The sequence below is a fragment of the Zosterops lateralis genome (assembly GCF_965231275.1).
Source record: "Zosterops lateralis genome assembly, chromosome: 11".
Classification (NCBI taxonomy): Eukaryota; Metazoa; Chordata; class Aves; order Passeriformes; family Zosteropidae; genus Zosterops; species Zosterops lateralis.
In genome coordinates this window covers 1,356,342-1,373,011 of record NC_139771.1, presented here as the reverse complement: position 1 = coordinate 1,373,011, position 16,670 = coordinate 1,356,342, and the positions used below count along the sequence as shown (strand labels likewise).

Below are 16,670 nucleotides of genomic sequence, written 5' to 3'. Positions count from 1 at the left end.
TTTAAAACATCCTAAATAAATGACATTTAAAAAAAAATTGTGCAGTATTGCTAAAAAAATACATGTAAAAATCATTATACATTAAGAGGAGCAAAGAAAAATGAAGGGGCTTAATGTTAGATTGCAATGAAGAATAGATCATTGAAAGAAAAATGAATTTCTTTATGCATAGAAAAGCAGTTTATTATCAACCTTCTGATCCCTACAACTTAAAAGAACTTGATATAAAAATTCAAGGTTACTTCAATTAGGAAAGTCAACTTGTGTGATAAATTCATGCATTTAGGGGTAAAGGATATGGTCAGAACTGTGGCATAACTTGTGACTGTAACTGAAGAAACTGCTTTAAGAGCTGCAAATTGTGTCAGCTGCGAGCTTTTTGCAGCCTTTCAGTCTCATTAATTACATCTGATTGCTGGGGCATCTCAAACATAGAATCAAAATAATTCTAATAAGTTTATTAACTGCTGTGGCCCTTCAGTCCAGCACTGCCTCTCTGCAGGGAGTCACTGTTAGGACTTGCATGGCAGAGGGAGTGAAGCAAATCTAAACAGTTCAACTACTGCATAGCACAGCCTTTCTGCTGGGCCAGAGATATTAATTGAAATCAAAAGTTGGTGATTTAATCAAAAGTGTATGTTTCTGCAATCTCACTTTACATTCGCAATGTTGAGGCCTGAACATCTGAAAGTGGTTTTTTGAAAATGGCATGGAGTAAACATACATTTAATTTTTTCATGGAAACAATGGATAGATTGGATATTTGATCTGCCATTTGCATGCTGGTTCTGCTTTTTCATTATAAAACATAAAATGTATATATGGACGTATAGTTTTAATATTCCTGTGACAAAATCTCTCAACCAGCAACATTTGTGAAGTGTGTGCAGCAGAGCTACGAATGCACCTCAGAGGTAAATAACAGTTCCAAATATGCAACACAGGGAGATGACTTCTAAAGCATTATTACAAGTTTCCTGTTGAATTCCTTTCTTTAATCAGGATGGTAGTGGTATTTACTGGCTCTGAAAATCCCAGAGAGTGGGAAGAATTTTCATCATAAATGGGTGTAGTGTTCTGCAGATGTACAAAGCAACCAGAGCCCTTTTGAAAGCCTGAGACTAAAGACGGTGTACACACGTGTAAGTAACTTGAAATATTTTTGTATACAGCACAAAGATGAATATCTTGATTTTGATAAGAGTTGATAGAAGTAGATACAAATAGGAATACAAAGACCATGTTTTCTCTTTAGAATAAAAACAAGGAGAAAAAAATTCGAGCTGCAGCCAGCAGTCTTGCTTCAAGAGTGGACTTCTTTTCCTGTCTTGGTCACTCAAACTCTATGACTTTTCGTGTGGTTTGGCTTTGTTTTGGTTTTGTTTGTTTGGGAGGTTCTTTGGTAATTTTTTGTTAGTGCTTTTTGTTTTGTATGTGTTTGTGTTGTTCTTTCACTGCCAAATATTTAGATTGCATTAAACACTTCTGATCTGGGTTTTGTACAGATTGCTTTTTGGTTTGTTATTTCTAGATGATCATTTATCAAGAAAAAACCCCCACACCTAAACCAGTGAACAACATAAAAGCATTAAGGGTTCTGACAGTGAAATACGGTCTGTCTTTCCCCGGTGCTTATGTGAAATGATCTGGCAAAACAGATACTGAAGAAATAATGTATTTTTTTGTGGGCTTTCTCAAATGATAAATGTTCTTGTCTCTAGAGAATTCCTTACCAAATGCTGATTTTTGCAAGCAGTCAGAATCAGCATTTCAAGTTTTCTTTTTAATAATGTAGCAAATCAGAAGTTGTATCTGCTTCATCTTCTAGATGATTGGAAATTCAATTATCAGAAGAAATTTCCAACTATGGCTCTAATATTTCATACTCTTTTTAAAGTAAGTCAATTGTTTATAGCAAAGTTAGAGCTCTTTTCTCTCCTTTTACTAACAATGCACATGTATTGTTCCCTATGTTATAAATGATGAGAATTATCAGTATCTCTTAATGAAGTAAAATTAGGGAATATTGAAAAAACCTTAAGCTTTTTTTTTTTTTTTAATTAATAAAGCAAAATAACAATTTCTCATCATCTTCATTTTTTTTACATGGAAGGGAAATGGCAATTTAAGGCATTGCTTGTATGAGCACCTTCATAGTAGCAGTGCAACAAGGTAGTTTGCAAGTCTGGAGTATAAAAGCAAGCCTGGACCAAAAGCTTGGTTTTTTCACCACTCATTTTGCTTAACTGGAATGATAGTCCTATGCTGCTTTCTCAAGATAACATCAAAATAAAATAATTTCATTTAAGAACAAAATTCAAATTTATTTCATAGGCACAGTGTCTTTGCTGTTTTAGTTTATTGAAACTAACCCCAAATTTAAGATGTAAAAATTTAGTGGTGGGGAAAGGATGAGGGCCTAGAGGTCAGACAGCCTCTGCAGTGAAAGGAAGAGAATGCAGTATTAATGATGGCCTTTGTTGTGGTTTTATTGTGGTTTTGTGTTTTTTTCACTATCCTGTGTGATTCAGGTTTCTTGCATTGATAGTTGTTATAAAATCAGGTTCTCTGTGGATGGAATCTCAATCCCCAGCACCCTGCAGTGAGCACTGAGAGCAGGAGCACAGACACACCAGGTCAGGCTGGTACCTCTCCCCTCCAGGCACGAGGACAGTAAAAACAACTGGAAGTTTTTTCCAACCACATAGTTTTCCTGTTTTGGAACCTTCCAACGATGGCTGAAAAAAAAATGATAGAAGTGCTTTTTCATGGCAATGGAATTCCTAATATAAAATGCATATTACATAAACCTCTTGGCTGCCAGGATCTTGCACGGAGCAAGTAAGCTCTTCTAGTTTTTTTGCAAATGTTCTTGAAGGTTTCCAGCAACTAAGTAGACTTACACCATGCAAGATGTGGGGTCTTTTCAAATAGATCTGAAATAATATCTTCTATTTCTTCAAATTTATTCTTTTGTGTTGGAACTTTGGCATTCGAATTATGAAAAAATGTGTTTATTTACTATGAACTGGCATAATTATAAGATCATAAATAATGAGTTAAGAAATCATTCACATCTATTTTGAGTGCAAGTTATTTTTAGTTTTCAAAAGTACCAGTTACTCAACATTGAGAAGTGTGGCTTTTTAATGTGCTTTCCCAAGAGCCTAATAGACCATATGTTAGGATTCTGTGTGCCTAGAAAATCTTGTGGATTTCAACAGTACTATTCAGTTTTCAGGAAAACGCAGTGAAAAATCACCTGGCTCTCTTCACTCGATGGCAAAGCTTAAATCAATAAATCTGATGACCTGAAAAGTGTCTCTTCAAGTGATGCATTTTAGAATACTTTCTAAAAACCCAAAGGTCAAGTCTAAAGGAAACATTTTTATCAGGAGCTGATATGTTGAACATGATCTGTGCAGCTGAAAATAAGTGATTCAAATTTGTACTTCATTTGTTTTAAATTCTCCAAAGCTTCAAATCCTGTGGGATGTGGATAGACATTGACATCATTAATTAACTGGCAATGTTTTCAATTTACTGATCATTTACTGCATTTTATCATGGCATTTGTTACAATAGCATTTACCTCTCTTGTCTATTGTGTTCTTATATCTTCTCCAGTGAATAAAAACAAAAGCGTATTTTTTTTTATTTTAGAAAAATTACTTTTATCTCTAGTAATGACATAAATGGACTTCAAGAATTGAAGTCAGCACTCTGTTGATGCTATCTTAAGTGCAGATCAAAGAGGTAGACCCCCAGATTTCCCTGCCTACCTCAAGGGAGCAAAATGCAAGAGGATTGTTTGAGTTTTGTAGGTTGCTAGATTGCTATTAAGGTCTCAGACTAGAGATTCATGACGGGAAATAATGTGGAAAAATGAAATCATTGCTGAAATTATATATATATATAAAATGCCCGTAATATTTACTGACAACTTTATATTTTTAACTTTGTTCTGAAATTGCCTGCAAATTGTGTTTTATTAAATATTGTTTCGTTATCAAAACATTCACACAAGTTTTTACAGAGAAGTGTAAAGTTTAAAGGAAGTACGAAGTGTCAGTCTACCTTGAAAATTAGTTTTGTTGGGGGAAATGGGTACAATATGTGGAGGAGACATTGTCTTAACAAAAGAGTCCTTTCTTGCATCACCAGCCAGGACATAACTAGTCCTGACTTATTCACTGTTTTGAACATTCTAGTATTCATCCAAGTGCTTTGAACCACTGTTTTCGGTCACCTTATTCTCCCTTGTCTCTCTGGAGTTCTCTAAGAGTCAGCAATCTGCAGGCAAATTTAAATGATACTTTAAAAAAATTATATCATTTCACTTTATTCACTGGAATACTGTGAGTTGTCCCAAGAGTCTGCTGTAGAGGTTTGAGAGATATTTCTGGCACGCAGGAGGCAGGTGTGCCTTCCTTCTCCCTCACTGTGTCATAGAGGGGCAGGTTTATGATCAGGTGAAGGGTTTGGTGCTGAGCAGTGATTAGCTCAACACAACTGTGCTTGTTTTAGAGAGAGAGTATTGTGTCCAGTTCTGGGCCCCTCAGTTTGGGAAGGATGTTGAGATGCTCGAACATGTCCGGAGGAGACAACAAAGCTGGTGAAGGACTTGGAAAACAAGCCATATGAGGAATGGCTGAGGGAGCTGGGGTTGTTTAGCCTGGAGAAAAGGAGACTCAGAGGTGACCTTATCACTTAAAATTTCCTGAAGGGTAGTTGTAGACAGCTGGGGGTTGGTCTCTTTCTCCAGGCAGCAACTGACAGAACGAGAGGACACACTCTCAGACTGCACCAAGGGAAATACAGGTTGGATATTAGGAAGAAGTTTTTCACAGAAAGAGTAATTAAATACTGGAATAGTCTGCCCGGGGATGTGGTGGAGTCACCATCCCTGGATGTGTTTGAAAAGAGACTTGATGTGGCACTCAATGCCATGATCTGGTTGAGGTGTTAGCGCTGGGTTGGACTCGATGATCTTGAAGGTCTCTTCCAACCTGCACGTGCTGTGATTCTGTGATTCTGTGAGAGAAGCAAACAATAGCTGGAGTGGAAGCCAACAGTTCTTAGAGTACAGGCTGCAGTGGGATAACATGGGGAAGAAGAACATTCTCAGCATTAAATTTTTTAAGATTAATTTTTACAAAGCTTCTTTGTAAAGCTTCCTTGATGAGGAAAAAAAAGTATTGATATGCAGAAAATAGAGGATAAAAATTGTTTTGAATATGTTTTTACTGCTTAGGCATTCTGAGAGTTACTGATGTTGTGAAACAAGGTGATGCTCATCATATTGGATAAAGGGTGCTTTGATGCTTGTGTTTGGATGAAGGCTCATGTTCATGTGCTTTGTTCAGGCTTTTCTTTGCATAAAATGTTAAGCATGTCTAGATAAGCTTGTGGTGTAAGAAATCATAATGTAAGCATTGTATAAAGCTTGTGATACAGGCATCTACAGGAAGTTCAGCTGAGGAGGAGGATTCTAGTTTGCCAAGGCACAGGGATTGCCAATCGTGTCATGTTTTTACATGATTTTTGGAGGAGATACAATGATTTTTTGTTACTTTTTTTGGCTATTGTTTAGTTGTGGGGAAGAGTAATTTAAACATTGTGAAGGGGAGTTGTCATTTTCCTACAGTGCATGAGATAAATATTTTTATTATTTTTTAAATGTACTTCTGGTTCTAATCCAGTTGTTCTCTCCCCATGACAGCATCTTGGCACAAAGCAGCCTGCTGTCACGCAAATAAAGATCAAATAAATGAAAAATGTCAGCAAAGTGTAATATAAAACGAATAATTAGTTGTCAGAATTTCAGCTGGTTCCCTGTGAGTAATTTTCCCTATTTTTCTTTTCTTTCTCCAGAAATACAAAGAATATGAGAAGGATGTTGCAATAGAAGAAATTGATGGCCTTCAGCTTGTGAAAAAGTTAGCAAAGAACATGGAAGAAATGTTTCATAAGAAGTCTGAAGCCGTACGGGTAGGCAGCTGATCAATCTGCTATTTCCTTCTATGATGTAAAACTAAATACATAGTTTAGGCTCTGCTCTGAAGGCTCTACTAGCAATTAAAGCAGCTGAAGTGGAAATGCTAAAACATTCAGAAGTATTTAAGAATCACTGTTCAAGAGAATAGATTTAAATTATTTATACCATCAATAGATGAATGTAAGAGTGTGCAAGGAGATTGGGACTACCAATTTCCAATATGAGTTTTTAACATATCACTTGTGTGCAGTAAAACCCAACTGCATATGGTTTAAATGTTAGATTTTAAAATATCCAACCAAAGCAGACTTAATTTCAGTTCTCACTATTATAAAAATAGTATTGCAGGGAAATGTCTGAGTTCAATAACTGTCCTTTAGTTTAGAAAAATAAGCAAACACTTCAAATGGTAAACACTTTAATTGTGGCAAGGACTGCATCACTCTTCAGGCAATTTATTAATGAACATTGAATAACTAGACAGCTCTATGTAAGTTTTTGTGCTTTTTTTTTCCTATCTCTATTTTGATCCTTCTTTTTTAATAGCTTTAGTGTCTATTAGACTTACTATAAAACCAAGAAAAAATTCAGAATTTTATGTTTTATTATGTTAAATAAGAGTTTGTTGTAACACCTGTTCTAAAGAGTAAGAAATCTTCTGTTGTAGTGTTCTTTTTGCATTATTTTTCACTAGAAATTGAGGTGACTGCCTGGAACAAGAGCTCCTGTGGCATCACCCCTGTCAGCAAACTCACAGGACGTTTTGGTGATGCTGTTTACCATCAGCTGCTCTATTTCAGCCAGATTTATCTGCTCAGTTGAGTTGAAGATGCTCATGTCTCCTCTGTAGAGCTGGAGGTATCACCCGAGAACAGGGATTCCTATTGTGTGACCGAGGATACAATTTCACCTTCAGCCTTGTACTGTTTGTTATGGTGCAAATGGAGGAAAGAATTTGGCTACGTTTAAGAGGTTGAATTTTTAGGGCTGGCAGTGAAGTGAAACATTTCAGCTTGTAAAACTGAGCACACTTGGCAGGGAAGCAGAGAAAGACAATAAACATGGAACCCCGCAATGCTGTTTTTACAGTGTGTTTTTCAGAGGAAAAACTACACTTTAATATGTGTGCAACAGCTTCCAGAAGCCTGAAGAATATTGACTTGGGGAAGGGGGAGGACTCTTTTCCTTGTTTCTTAGCAGAGAAAACTGCTCCCCTGAGATCATAATGTGAACAAAGCATTCTTGGAGCAGCATTTGTTTAGAGTGAGAAGTGACCAGTGAGCTGCACACTTGACTGGTGAGGGAATAGAATTCCATCAGTGAGGAGTGCTGGTGGGGAAGAGCATTTTGTGTCTCAATTAGAGCTTCATAACAAATGTTTAGAACAGGTTTGGTCTCTTCATACAAATGGTGTTTTTATCTAAGGAGGAAAAAAATGCGGGATCAATATAGACCACCATGCTCTGAGTAAAAACAAGCCCAAATTCTGTGAAGTTAAACCATGCGTGTAATCTTGAGTGAATGGATTTTAGTGCCGGAAAAAGAGACTGAAATCCAGAGCCTTCTTTGGAAGGTTTCCAGCTTTGGAAAAAAAGCTAAAAGCGTGGTTTGGACAAGGTCACTTCTTTTAAGAAATGATCTCATTAGAGTACTTTCCAATTAAGTTCCTAATTTTTGTATAATGATATAAATTGGTCCTTCTTGATGTTAGAGATTGAATGAATGACCTGTTCTGTTCTGGTAGTAAGCAGTGATTAGTAATTTGCATCCTGAGGAATACAAAATCTTTTGGTACAATGCAGGTTTTGCATAAATTTCATCTTTGGTTCATCACAACTAGTTTTCCCCTCATATCTGGGGAGCTGAGATGGGAATTAGGAAACTCCTGTACACTTAAGAGCTCTGTTCCATCCTGATACTCGATCACCTTGTCTCTAAAATACTTGGATTTTGACATAAGCTTTTGATGGAAACTTGTACAAGAGCAATGAAACGTAGAATTCAGAATAATATGTAAGGTCTATTGGTGGTGATGTTGGAGGAAGTATTAAATGAAGAATCCTTTACAAAATATCCCTCAGCCTTAGAAATAATGGGGACATGACTGGGAGGCTGCAAATCCAAGGATTCAGAAAATATTCCAATATATAGCCCAAATTATTCCAATATATGTCCCAATATTCCAATAATAGTCCAAACTGTTACCCTACACCACTGAGTGAATTAGCTTCAAGTAGACATCAAAATCCATGGTTGATTAAAATGCTTTATTCAAAAGCTTTTTGGGTTAAACGTATTTCTGGAGATTCTAGCAATTGTAACACTCTGAAAATGTTCAGAAAATCATATTACATAAAGTGTTTGATTTGTAGAAAAAGCCAGGAAGAATGACCTGGATATATAAAATTAGGATGGTTTGGATAGGCCTCACTTGGTTTTTTATGGATTTTTTTGTGGTTCTGCTTGATGCTTTCAAACATATGAACTTATTTGAAGCTACTGATCACATGTAAACTCTTTTCCCTCCTCCCCCATAATATTCTGGATGAATTCTTATCTTTCTGTCTCATCTCTTTTCATAGTGATTAGTTGGTTCAGTGTGATTTTTATCATATTCATTCCCTGTTTGAATTACCCTTCAGTATGCAATTATCCTATCACAGATTGTCCTATTTTTGTTCTGTCAGATACATAAGATAAATGGAAAACTGAAAGTACTAAACCAATTATATAACCTTTTGTCATCTACTTACTGATGGAAAACCTTGCAAGCAACATTTTTCCCCCACTCCTTCTCCCCAGTGTTCACTATTTACCTTGGGTTTATATCAGTTCAGGATATTCCTGTTAACCATTTCCTTCCCAATGCTGCTCTGCCAGATTGAATTTTAGGCAGGCAACTTTGTCTTTTATTTTGAAGTATTTGTGACATGAATGAAGTTAAAATCTCTGAGCTGTGGTTTTGATTAATGCCGCTGGTGTTGTTTCTATCTGTGACAAAGGTAAATGTATCCATTTACTTTTAATATTCTGATGCTTAAGATGGGAAAAATCTTACTGCCCATAAAGTGACAGATACAGAAATCTTTCCTGAATTGTTTAGTAGTTTTAATTTTACAGCCAAACACAAATAATCCCTTTGAGACCCTTGTTAAGTCTGTTGTCACTTGAGGTATTGCTGCTTTTCCTGAACCTTTAGTTATTTCATTCATAGGAAATTTGCTTGATCAGTCTTAAAGTTACCTGTGAGTTTTTAAAATATAATTTTTAGAAGGGTTTATGGTACTTCAGTGACTTTACTAATTTGAAACTGAATGGGAATGAAACACTGTGACATAATGCTCAGTAACAAATGACAATGGCAACAAATTTAATCGTGAAAAAGAGGTGGGGTTAAAGTTGTTCATTTGATGCTTTTACTTTTCCAGTTATTGGCATATTGGGAAAAAAATTGAAGGCTACAAGGAAGAGAAAAAGATAGCAAAATGCAAGATAACCAAGTTATTTCAAATATTCCCTAATAACCAAGTTATTAGGGAATATTTGAAAAGCTATTATTATAACATTAGCTTTGTACTAAAATTTTGATTTTTATTAATATTTCCTTGCAAATAAAGAGGTGCTATAAAAATGATTGTTGATTCACTGCTAAGATGGCAAATCAAGTATTAAGGATGGTTTTTCTTTAAGGCAACTACACTTGCTGCAGTGGAAAAATGCAAATAAGAGGCTTCTTTTTATTAACTTTTCCTACTGTAGCTACCTGGTGTTCATTGTGAAGCTGATTCTCATTATAACTGTACTGTGAAAAGTAATTGCTGTTGTACAGTAATTCAATTTCAGTGCATTCATGCATCAGTAAACCAGCGGGGTTTATCTAGAGAAACCTGGGACTCTAAAGCCTTTTATCATGAAATTCCACATGCAGACAAATGTTCTTCCAAGGAGTAGAATATCAGCATTTACATTTAACAAACATTTGCAATGAAGAGAAATGGATTTTTTTCCACTGATGATTTTTACACCAGTCTTTAAGCTTTCTTCTGGTGCTATTAGGGTGATACTGTTTATGCACAGTTAAAGTGTTGTATGTGTGTGAGATGTTTGTGCTTAGTCATAGGCATGGGTGGCATTTTACATTTACATTTTAGTATGCACAGGTATATTTGTGTGGGTACAGATCTTTAGATGTGCATTTTGGGGTTTATACGTGCAGCATCAACAGATGCAATTTACTGTTGTTTTTGTGCACGTATATGTACATATATATGTAAGCAAAGTATTAAACAACATGTACTGTGTTGTTTCCAAGCAAATACTGGTAAATTGGTGTCCTGGTCAGCAAATTAGTTTTTATTTAAAGTGATTTGTTAATGAGTGCAAAATGAACTTGATTTGATGAGCACAAAGATCTCAGCAAGTAATTCAAAGCTGAGAGAAGTTGCTAGAGAGGGCTGCTTTATTCTTCAGAGCACTACAAAATACTTCCATAGAGGTTATGAAAGCTTGGTAAAAAATTGCTACTGAATACTGTAGTCAATAATTGTAGCTTTTATTTACAAACCACCTCGTGTGTATTTGGAATTTAACTCATTTTTAGCATGTACCTTAGTGGTGAGTTCATTCCTATGCAAAGCAACAGTGAGGAATATTCCAGGTGAATTTTGAATTGGCTGGGTGTTTATTTTTATTTTTATTTTATTTAAGACTTTTTTTTTTTTTTGAGACTGTTTTAAATGTGCACTGGCTTGAATGCCCACTGTGTATTTTATTGCATTGTATTTTCATTCTGATTTTCTATCACTTTGATCAAGGCTAGATCGGGAATGGCATTCTTGACAAGAGACACAAACAATCATTCATATTTTATATTCATATAATATAATAGAAATAGATCTTTAATGTCAAAACATATTACTTTTCTAGGCTCACTATTTCAAAGATAGAATAAATGAAGTTCCTTCATTGAGCTAATTTGCATCTGCAGAATTAGAAGAAAAATGAATATCAATCTGCACTCTTAGCAGCTGCAGCTCAATGGGGGCTGTATTGACCCCTGACTTTTTTTTTATAAATATAGTAAGAAAGGGGTTTTTTTTAAATCTGCAGATGGAAAAAAAAAAAAAAAAAAAAAAAAAAAAGAACCTCAACGTTAAGTTTATAAAATTGCTGACGGAAAAAATTATAGGTGGTTGTGGGTGGAAGGAAATTATGGTGGATCAACCCAGTATGACTATAAATAGTTTTAACTGACAGAATAAAGACATAATGAATAAAGCAGAGATGGCTACAGTTGTGTTAATTACTGCTAACAAATTAAAGGTTTTCAGCAATATTTTTGCATTCACATTTAGTATTTTAACTGTAATTGTTGCTATTTAATTTTGGTGTCATTTAAACTTGCTCATAGTTTTACTGGTCTCCTTCATGTGTCAGTAATAAATTTGTGTTCTTGAAAGCGTGAAGAGCTTTATTTTTACTTTTTTAAAAATTAGAATACGTTGGAAAATGAAGAGATGGATAGCAATCCACTGACAGTGGAATATTCAATAGCATAATACATAACCTTGATAGTCATAATTTGGAGAATATTTAAAAGCACAGTAAATATTTTTCTTCTTTATTGCTATTGGGCTTGAAGATTGCTTTTGGTAAATGTGATATTCAACAAATGAGGGACTGGCAAACCTATTCTAGTGCAAATCATCTAAATTCCACATTTCTGTTTCACTTTTTAGTTCTTCAAGTTTGCCAAGACATTTGTGTATTTATAAGCATATACTGGTATGAGTTCTGAAAGGGAGGAAAAAAGACTTTTTTTATTGGAGTGTGAGTGGGCTTCTTTTCTCCTAAACCTTCATTGCCATCCCATGGCCCTGGTGTGAGCTCAGGCTGTCCTCAGGTGCATTTGCTGGTAAACAGAAGGAATGAATGAAATCAGTTTATCTCATACCCACTCTGTGTGTGTAATGGAATAAATATGGAATAGACAGCTTTAACGGAAGCTTGTTCTTCTGTCTCTAGACCTCTCTGAGTCATAGCAGGGAGCCCAAGTGCATTGATTAAATATTTAACTCCCATATATCCTAAAACCCAGGTTAGCTGAGTTGTCAAAAACAGGTCCTGGCAGGGGGAAGAGGTGAAACATGGAAAAGCTCAGTGGGAGAGAATGAAAAGAAAACCAGTGAAAACTTCAGGGACATGTTTCAGGGGATTTGTGTTTGCCAGGATTTGCAGGGAGTCATGTACAGGGTGTGTAGTACCCAGGAATTGCTGCTCCCAGCTCCTCACTGTTGTAGCACACTGTTGCAGCTCTGCAAACGTGGACCTTTCATTGTGTGGGTACAGTGTGAAATAAATATCTACAACAAGTAAAGCAACTTGAGCAATCTTGGATTTTTTGTCTGTCTTTAAAACCCTCATGTTTGTGTGCTAAAATAAAAAGAGTCCATGGTCTAGTCAGTCTTAGGAAATTTAGTGAATATCTTGAAGTTCAAATTTAGAAAAAAAGTACTCATGAGAGGAAAAAAGATGAAAATTAAGACTTTTAGAGAAAACTTCAAAGCATTTGCTGCTGGAGACAATTATGATGGTCTTACCTCCAGTGCCAAGAAAAAAAGGAAAAAGTATTTAAAGATAGTGCATTCAACTATGTAGCATTTATTTGAAAACACAGTGAGGAAATCCAGCCACTTCATAGATTAGTTCTTGTATTAGACTTCATTGCAACAGTACAAAACATTCAGTCTTTGCAATCAACATAAAATAGTCTTTCAGACAGCAGGAAAAAACCAGTAAAGTAGCTTTGAAAGAATGAAGTAGGATAAAGTAGTCTCATTTATCCTTCTTTCTTATTAGTGTTTTAGGGTATTAGCATATTTTAGTGCTTTCCATTAACAAAAATTATTTTAACAAAATTAGTCATATTGTCCAACTTTCTGTTCAGTGTGGGTTTTAAACTAGTCACTTCAAATAGTAATGCTTTAATTAAAACCTAATTTCATGTGCACAACTGTCATCTTCTCAATTTCCAATTATGATTCTGATGTCATACTGTAAATACGTATCATTGAATCTATTTGTTGGAATTACAAAAATAAATACTGGTACTTTTATGTCAAAGAAATTATAGATGTTTTGTGTCATATCATACCTATTTTTAATTAATTATAAACATTCTCCTGAGAAGATGCACAATAATTTGCTGTTCTTGTAACATCAGTATGTTTTCTGAACCCTCGTGTTCATTTCCTTTAATGCTTAGGTAATAAAAAAGATCTCTTCCTTTAGAGATTGCTCAGCCTTCATCCGTGCAGAGCAGGTTTCCAAGCTGCTGCCCTTTATCCATTCCATGAATGATGCAGACTCCTCTGTGGAGCGTGAGGGAGAACCAGGAGCAGTAGTGAGGAAGAGTCTGTTAATAGCTTTCTTGGAGGCATTTAATGAATGGTCATTTATCAATATTTTGAGGAGGAGAGAGACTGTAATCTCTGTGTGATTCTTCATTTTGAAGTGCTCAGAAGCATTTCAATGAAAAGAGGTGTAAAGAGAATTCATTAATGTTTTTTTATGAGCATTAACTCTTCCCTCTGCTCTGTGATGGAGCTTCCAGCAGGGACTGCTCAGCCTGACCTGCCACTGGAGCACCATTGCATGAGAAGAGCCTCCTACACAGAGAACTGAGGGCAAATACCCCATTTATCCTCTTCACTCCCACCTTTCTTGAGTTTGACTCCAGTGTAATTAGTAGGAAGAAGCCTGCTTAATCTAAAATACTTCCAGCTTAGTTGATTTTTTTTTTTTTTTTTTGTCTCTAACAGCTGATTATTTATTGCAAACATGCCCAGCAGTGGTCAGCACGTTTCCTTGCTCTCTTACATTTTGGATTTTTAACACCTACTGCTTCAAAAGTTATTTTGCCTCATCTTACCTTCTCTGGACACTACAGTTTCTTTTATTTTCTAATTTGAATAGAATTATACTTTATAGGTTTATACAATAAACCCACCATGCTCCTTTTCCCAGCTGAAGTTTCTTTAAGACTGGAGAACTGCATGTACTCTTGTAGTGTGCTTCTTAAGCTCATGGGGTCTCTGATCATTCCAAGGAGCTGCTGACAAGGGTGGGGGTAAAGAAACTCTTCCTAGCAGTGCTGAATTTCAGGTGGTCCCAATTTCTGCTGGAATTAAATCAGGGGGTCGGGATTATCACTGCTGGTGGTATGTGAAACTTTTGGGAGACAAAAGCAGACCAACAGTGAGATAAGCTGCTGCCTTTTTTTTTTTTTTTTTCTCCTGGAAAAGCCGAGGATTATTTTGAGAGCGAGTTAACCAAACATTTAGTTAATGTTTGTGTTTTGAACTGTATTTTAGCAGCTGTCTGAAATACAACTGCAATAAAATATCAGATTTGATGCTGTAGCTAGAATTTCAAATGTTCAAAACTAGACTTCCTTTTGATGAATACCAAGAAAAAGGCTCAATTTTTTTGCTAACATTAGACTTCTGGATTGTCCTGACCTGTACTTTGATGTGCTTGCAAATTGGCAATGGCCCTTAAAAAAGAAATTTCCCTTCTGGCTTCCCCAGGTGCTTGCTCACCTCTTGTTTCTCCTTTACTTTTGCCCCACTGAGCTGTGGCAAAGCTGGGCAGAATAGCCTGAGGATTTTAAGATCAAAGAACTACCCAGTGCAGAAACCCCAAAACAAAAAGCTAAGAGAGACTTTCCCTTAAATGAATTAGGACCTTGTTTGTTGCATGACATGAAAAATACTTGTAAGAGTAAGGACCGGTAAAGAGATGGGAGATGGGAGTGAGTTGGATATGATGGACACTACTTTTTTTGTTTTCTCATGGGAGTGGTGGTGGTGACTTACAGATCACATCTCTAAGTGGATTGGAGATGACATCTCCCTATTTGGATGATTTTTTAAAACTCTGGTGACTCTACAGCTGTTTAGGGAAATTGCCTAATTATAGGTCACTTCAGGTCTGGTGTTTTCTGTGTTGCTGGGCTAAATGTGCTTTGCTGTACTAGAGGGTGAGAATCTCCTCCCCTGTCTGTAGGTGATCAGTTCCTTATGTATGGTAGCTGCAGAAAGCTGGGCTCCCAGCTCAAACTGCAGGTGTCTGAGCAAAAAGGTTTCAAATCAGTAACCTCAGTCTCTGGAGCTTCAGTAAAATATAAATGAGACTTAAAAATTAATTTTCATAAGTTAATAAGGCAGAGTAGCTCACACATGACACATATTGACAGATTTGAGATTTTGCTGGACAAAAGGACTCATCCTGGGTCTCACAGTGCAGAAATACTGTGGTACTTCAGTCTGTGACACTGGAGACCAACTGGCTTTAGGGCTGATAGGAGGGGTGGAAATACTCTTACTAAAATAATTGTCTTGCTGTTGATCAATTTAACTAATTGATCAAATTATGCTTAAAATTAAAATGTTAATGGATTTCAAATTACTTCCAAAGACTGACTCTGAATGTCAGGTTTCGTGAAAATGTGTAGGCAAAGCTTTTTGTGTACACAGCCAAAACCATCCTAATACATTTCTGCTGTGGATTTAGGATTTGTGGCAGGAACAGCTGAGATCCACAGCTCTGGCAAGACCTGCAGCACACTTGGGTGAGAGCAGGTGCAGAGCCTGACACCTGGGCTGGAGTTTGCTTTTCTGTTTTGAGGAGACACAAAGTTAAAAATCGTTGGTTGGGGGGAGCAAAAGTGGGGACTTTGATTTTGTGGCATTTTATGTTTGGAAGGAAGAATATTGTGTAGCTCACGTTACCCTAATCTCTGTGTCATTTGGTGCTGGGGCCACGGTAAGGAAAAGTGTAGTCATTTATTTCAGGAGCATCTTGACTTCAATGCCGTGTAATTATGCCACATTACCTTTGGTACATTTTAAAATTATTTGCAGTGAAGGGAACAAACAATAAATTATAGAGATTACTTTTTAATATCTTTTACCTCCATATAGATAGATACAAAGCCATGTATTCTTGGCCCAAATGCATTTCTCTGTCATTTAAGCTAGCACAGCATATCTTGGCTGATTGCTTCTGGTGCTGTGCAAGTGCTCCAGGTGGACAAATTGTTTGAGTAAATCGTAACCAAAAAGGTGTTTCATGTAAGAAATAAACAGTTCCAAACTAATACTATAAATTGAAATTTTATTGATTAGTCTGTTGGGTTTTTTTTTAATATAAAGTTTAAATTACAGCAATCATTGTGGCACAAAGCAGTACAGAAATGCTGCATTGTAGAAAAATCTTGCGCTTGTCTTTTCAGTGGGTCATTTAAAAGCAATAGTATATGCAAGCAAAAAGGAAAGAGCTGCTCTGTACCCGTGAGTCTTTGTTTTAAAAATAAGCAGGACCTGGAGATGCAAGGTATGCTGCAGCAAAAGGCACAGCAAAATCTGTGTGCAGAAAAAGAGTTAGGGAGCATTTAGAGATTTCATGTAGCTTCACATCACCCTTGCCAGGTGTATCATAACATAGACTACACACCACAGCCTCCCCTAAAGGATTACAGGGCAACTTTCTATATATCAGGAAAAAAATTCAGAGACATCTCAGGTTAATTCTTTAATTCTTAAGTGTGAGAATAAGAGATTGTTTAAAACCATTGTAACTAGTAAACCTTTGGCACAGGTTAAGGGAGAAC

At 36.2% G+C, this 16,670-nt stretch overlaps 1 protein-coding gene across 1 annotated transcript in view; it reads left to right on the top strand.

Moving 5' to 3' along the window:
- The window catches only part of CACNA2D3 (calcium voltage-gated channel auxiliary subunit alpha2delta 3), a gene marked incomplete at both ends in the record, with an annotated part of 408,746 nt that overhangs the window by 79,851 nt on the left and 312,225 nt on the right, over positions 1–16,670 (top strand). The window contains one exon of the mRNA XM_083869455.1: positions 5,875–5,991. Coding sequence (XP_083725581.1) covers positions 5,875–5,991 — 117 coding nt within the window. The remainder of the gene's footprint in view (positions 1–5,874; positions 5,992–16,670) is intronic.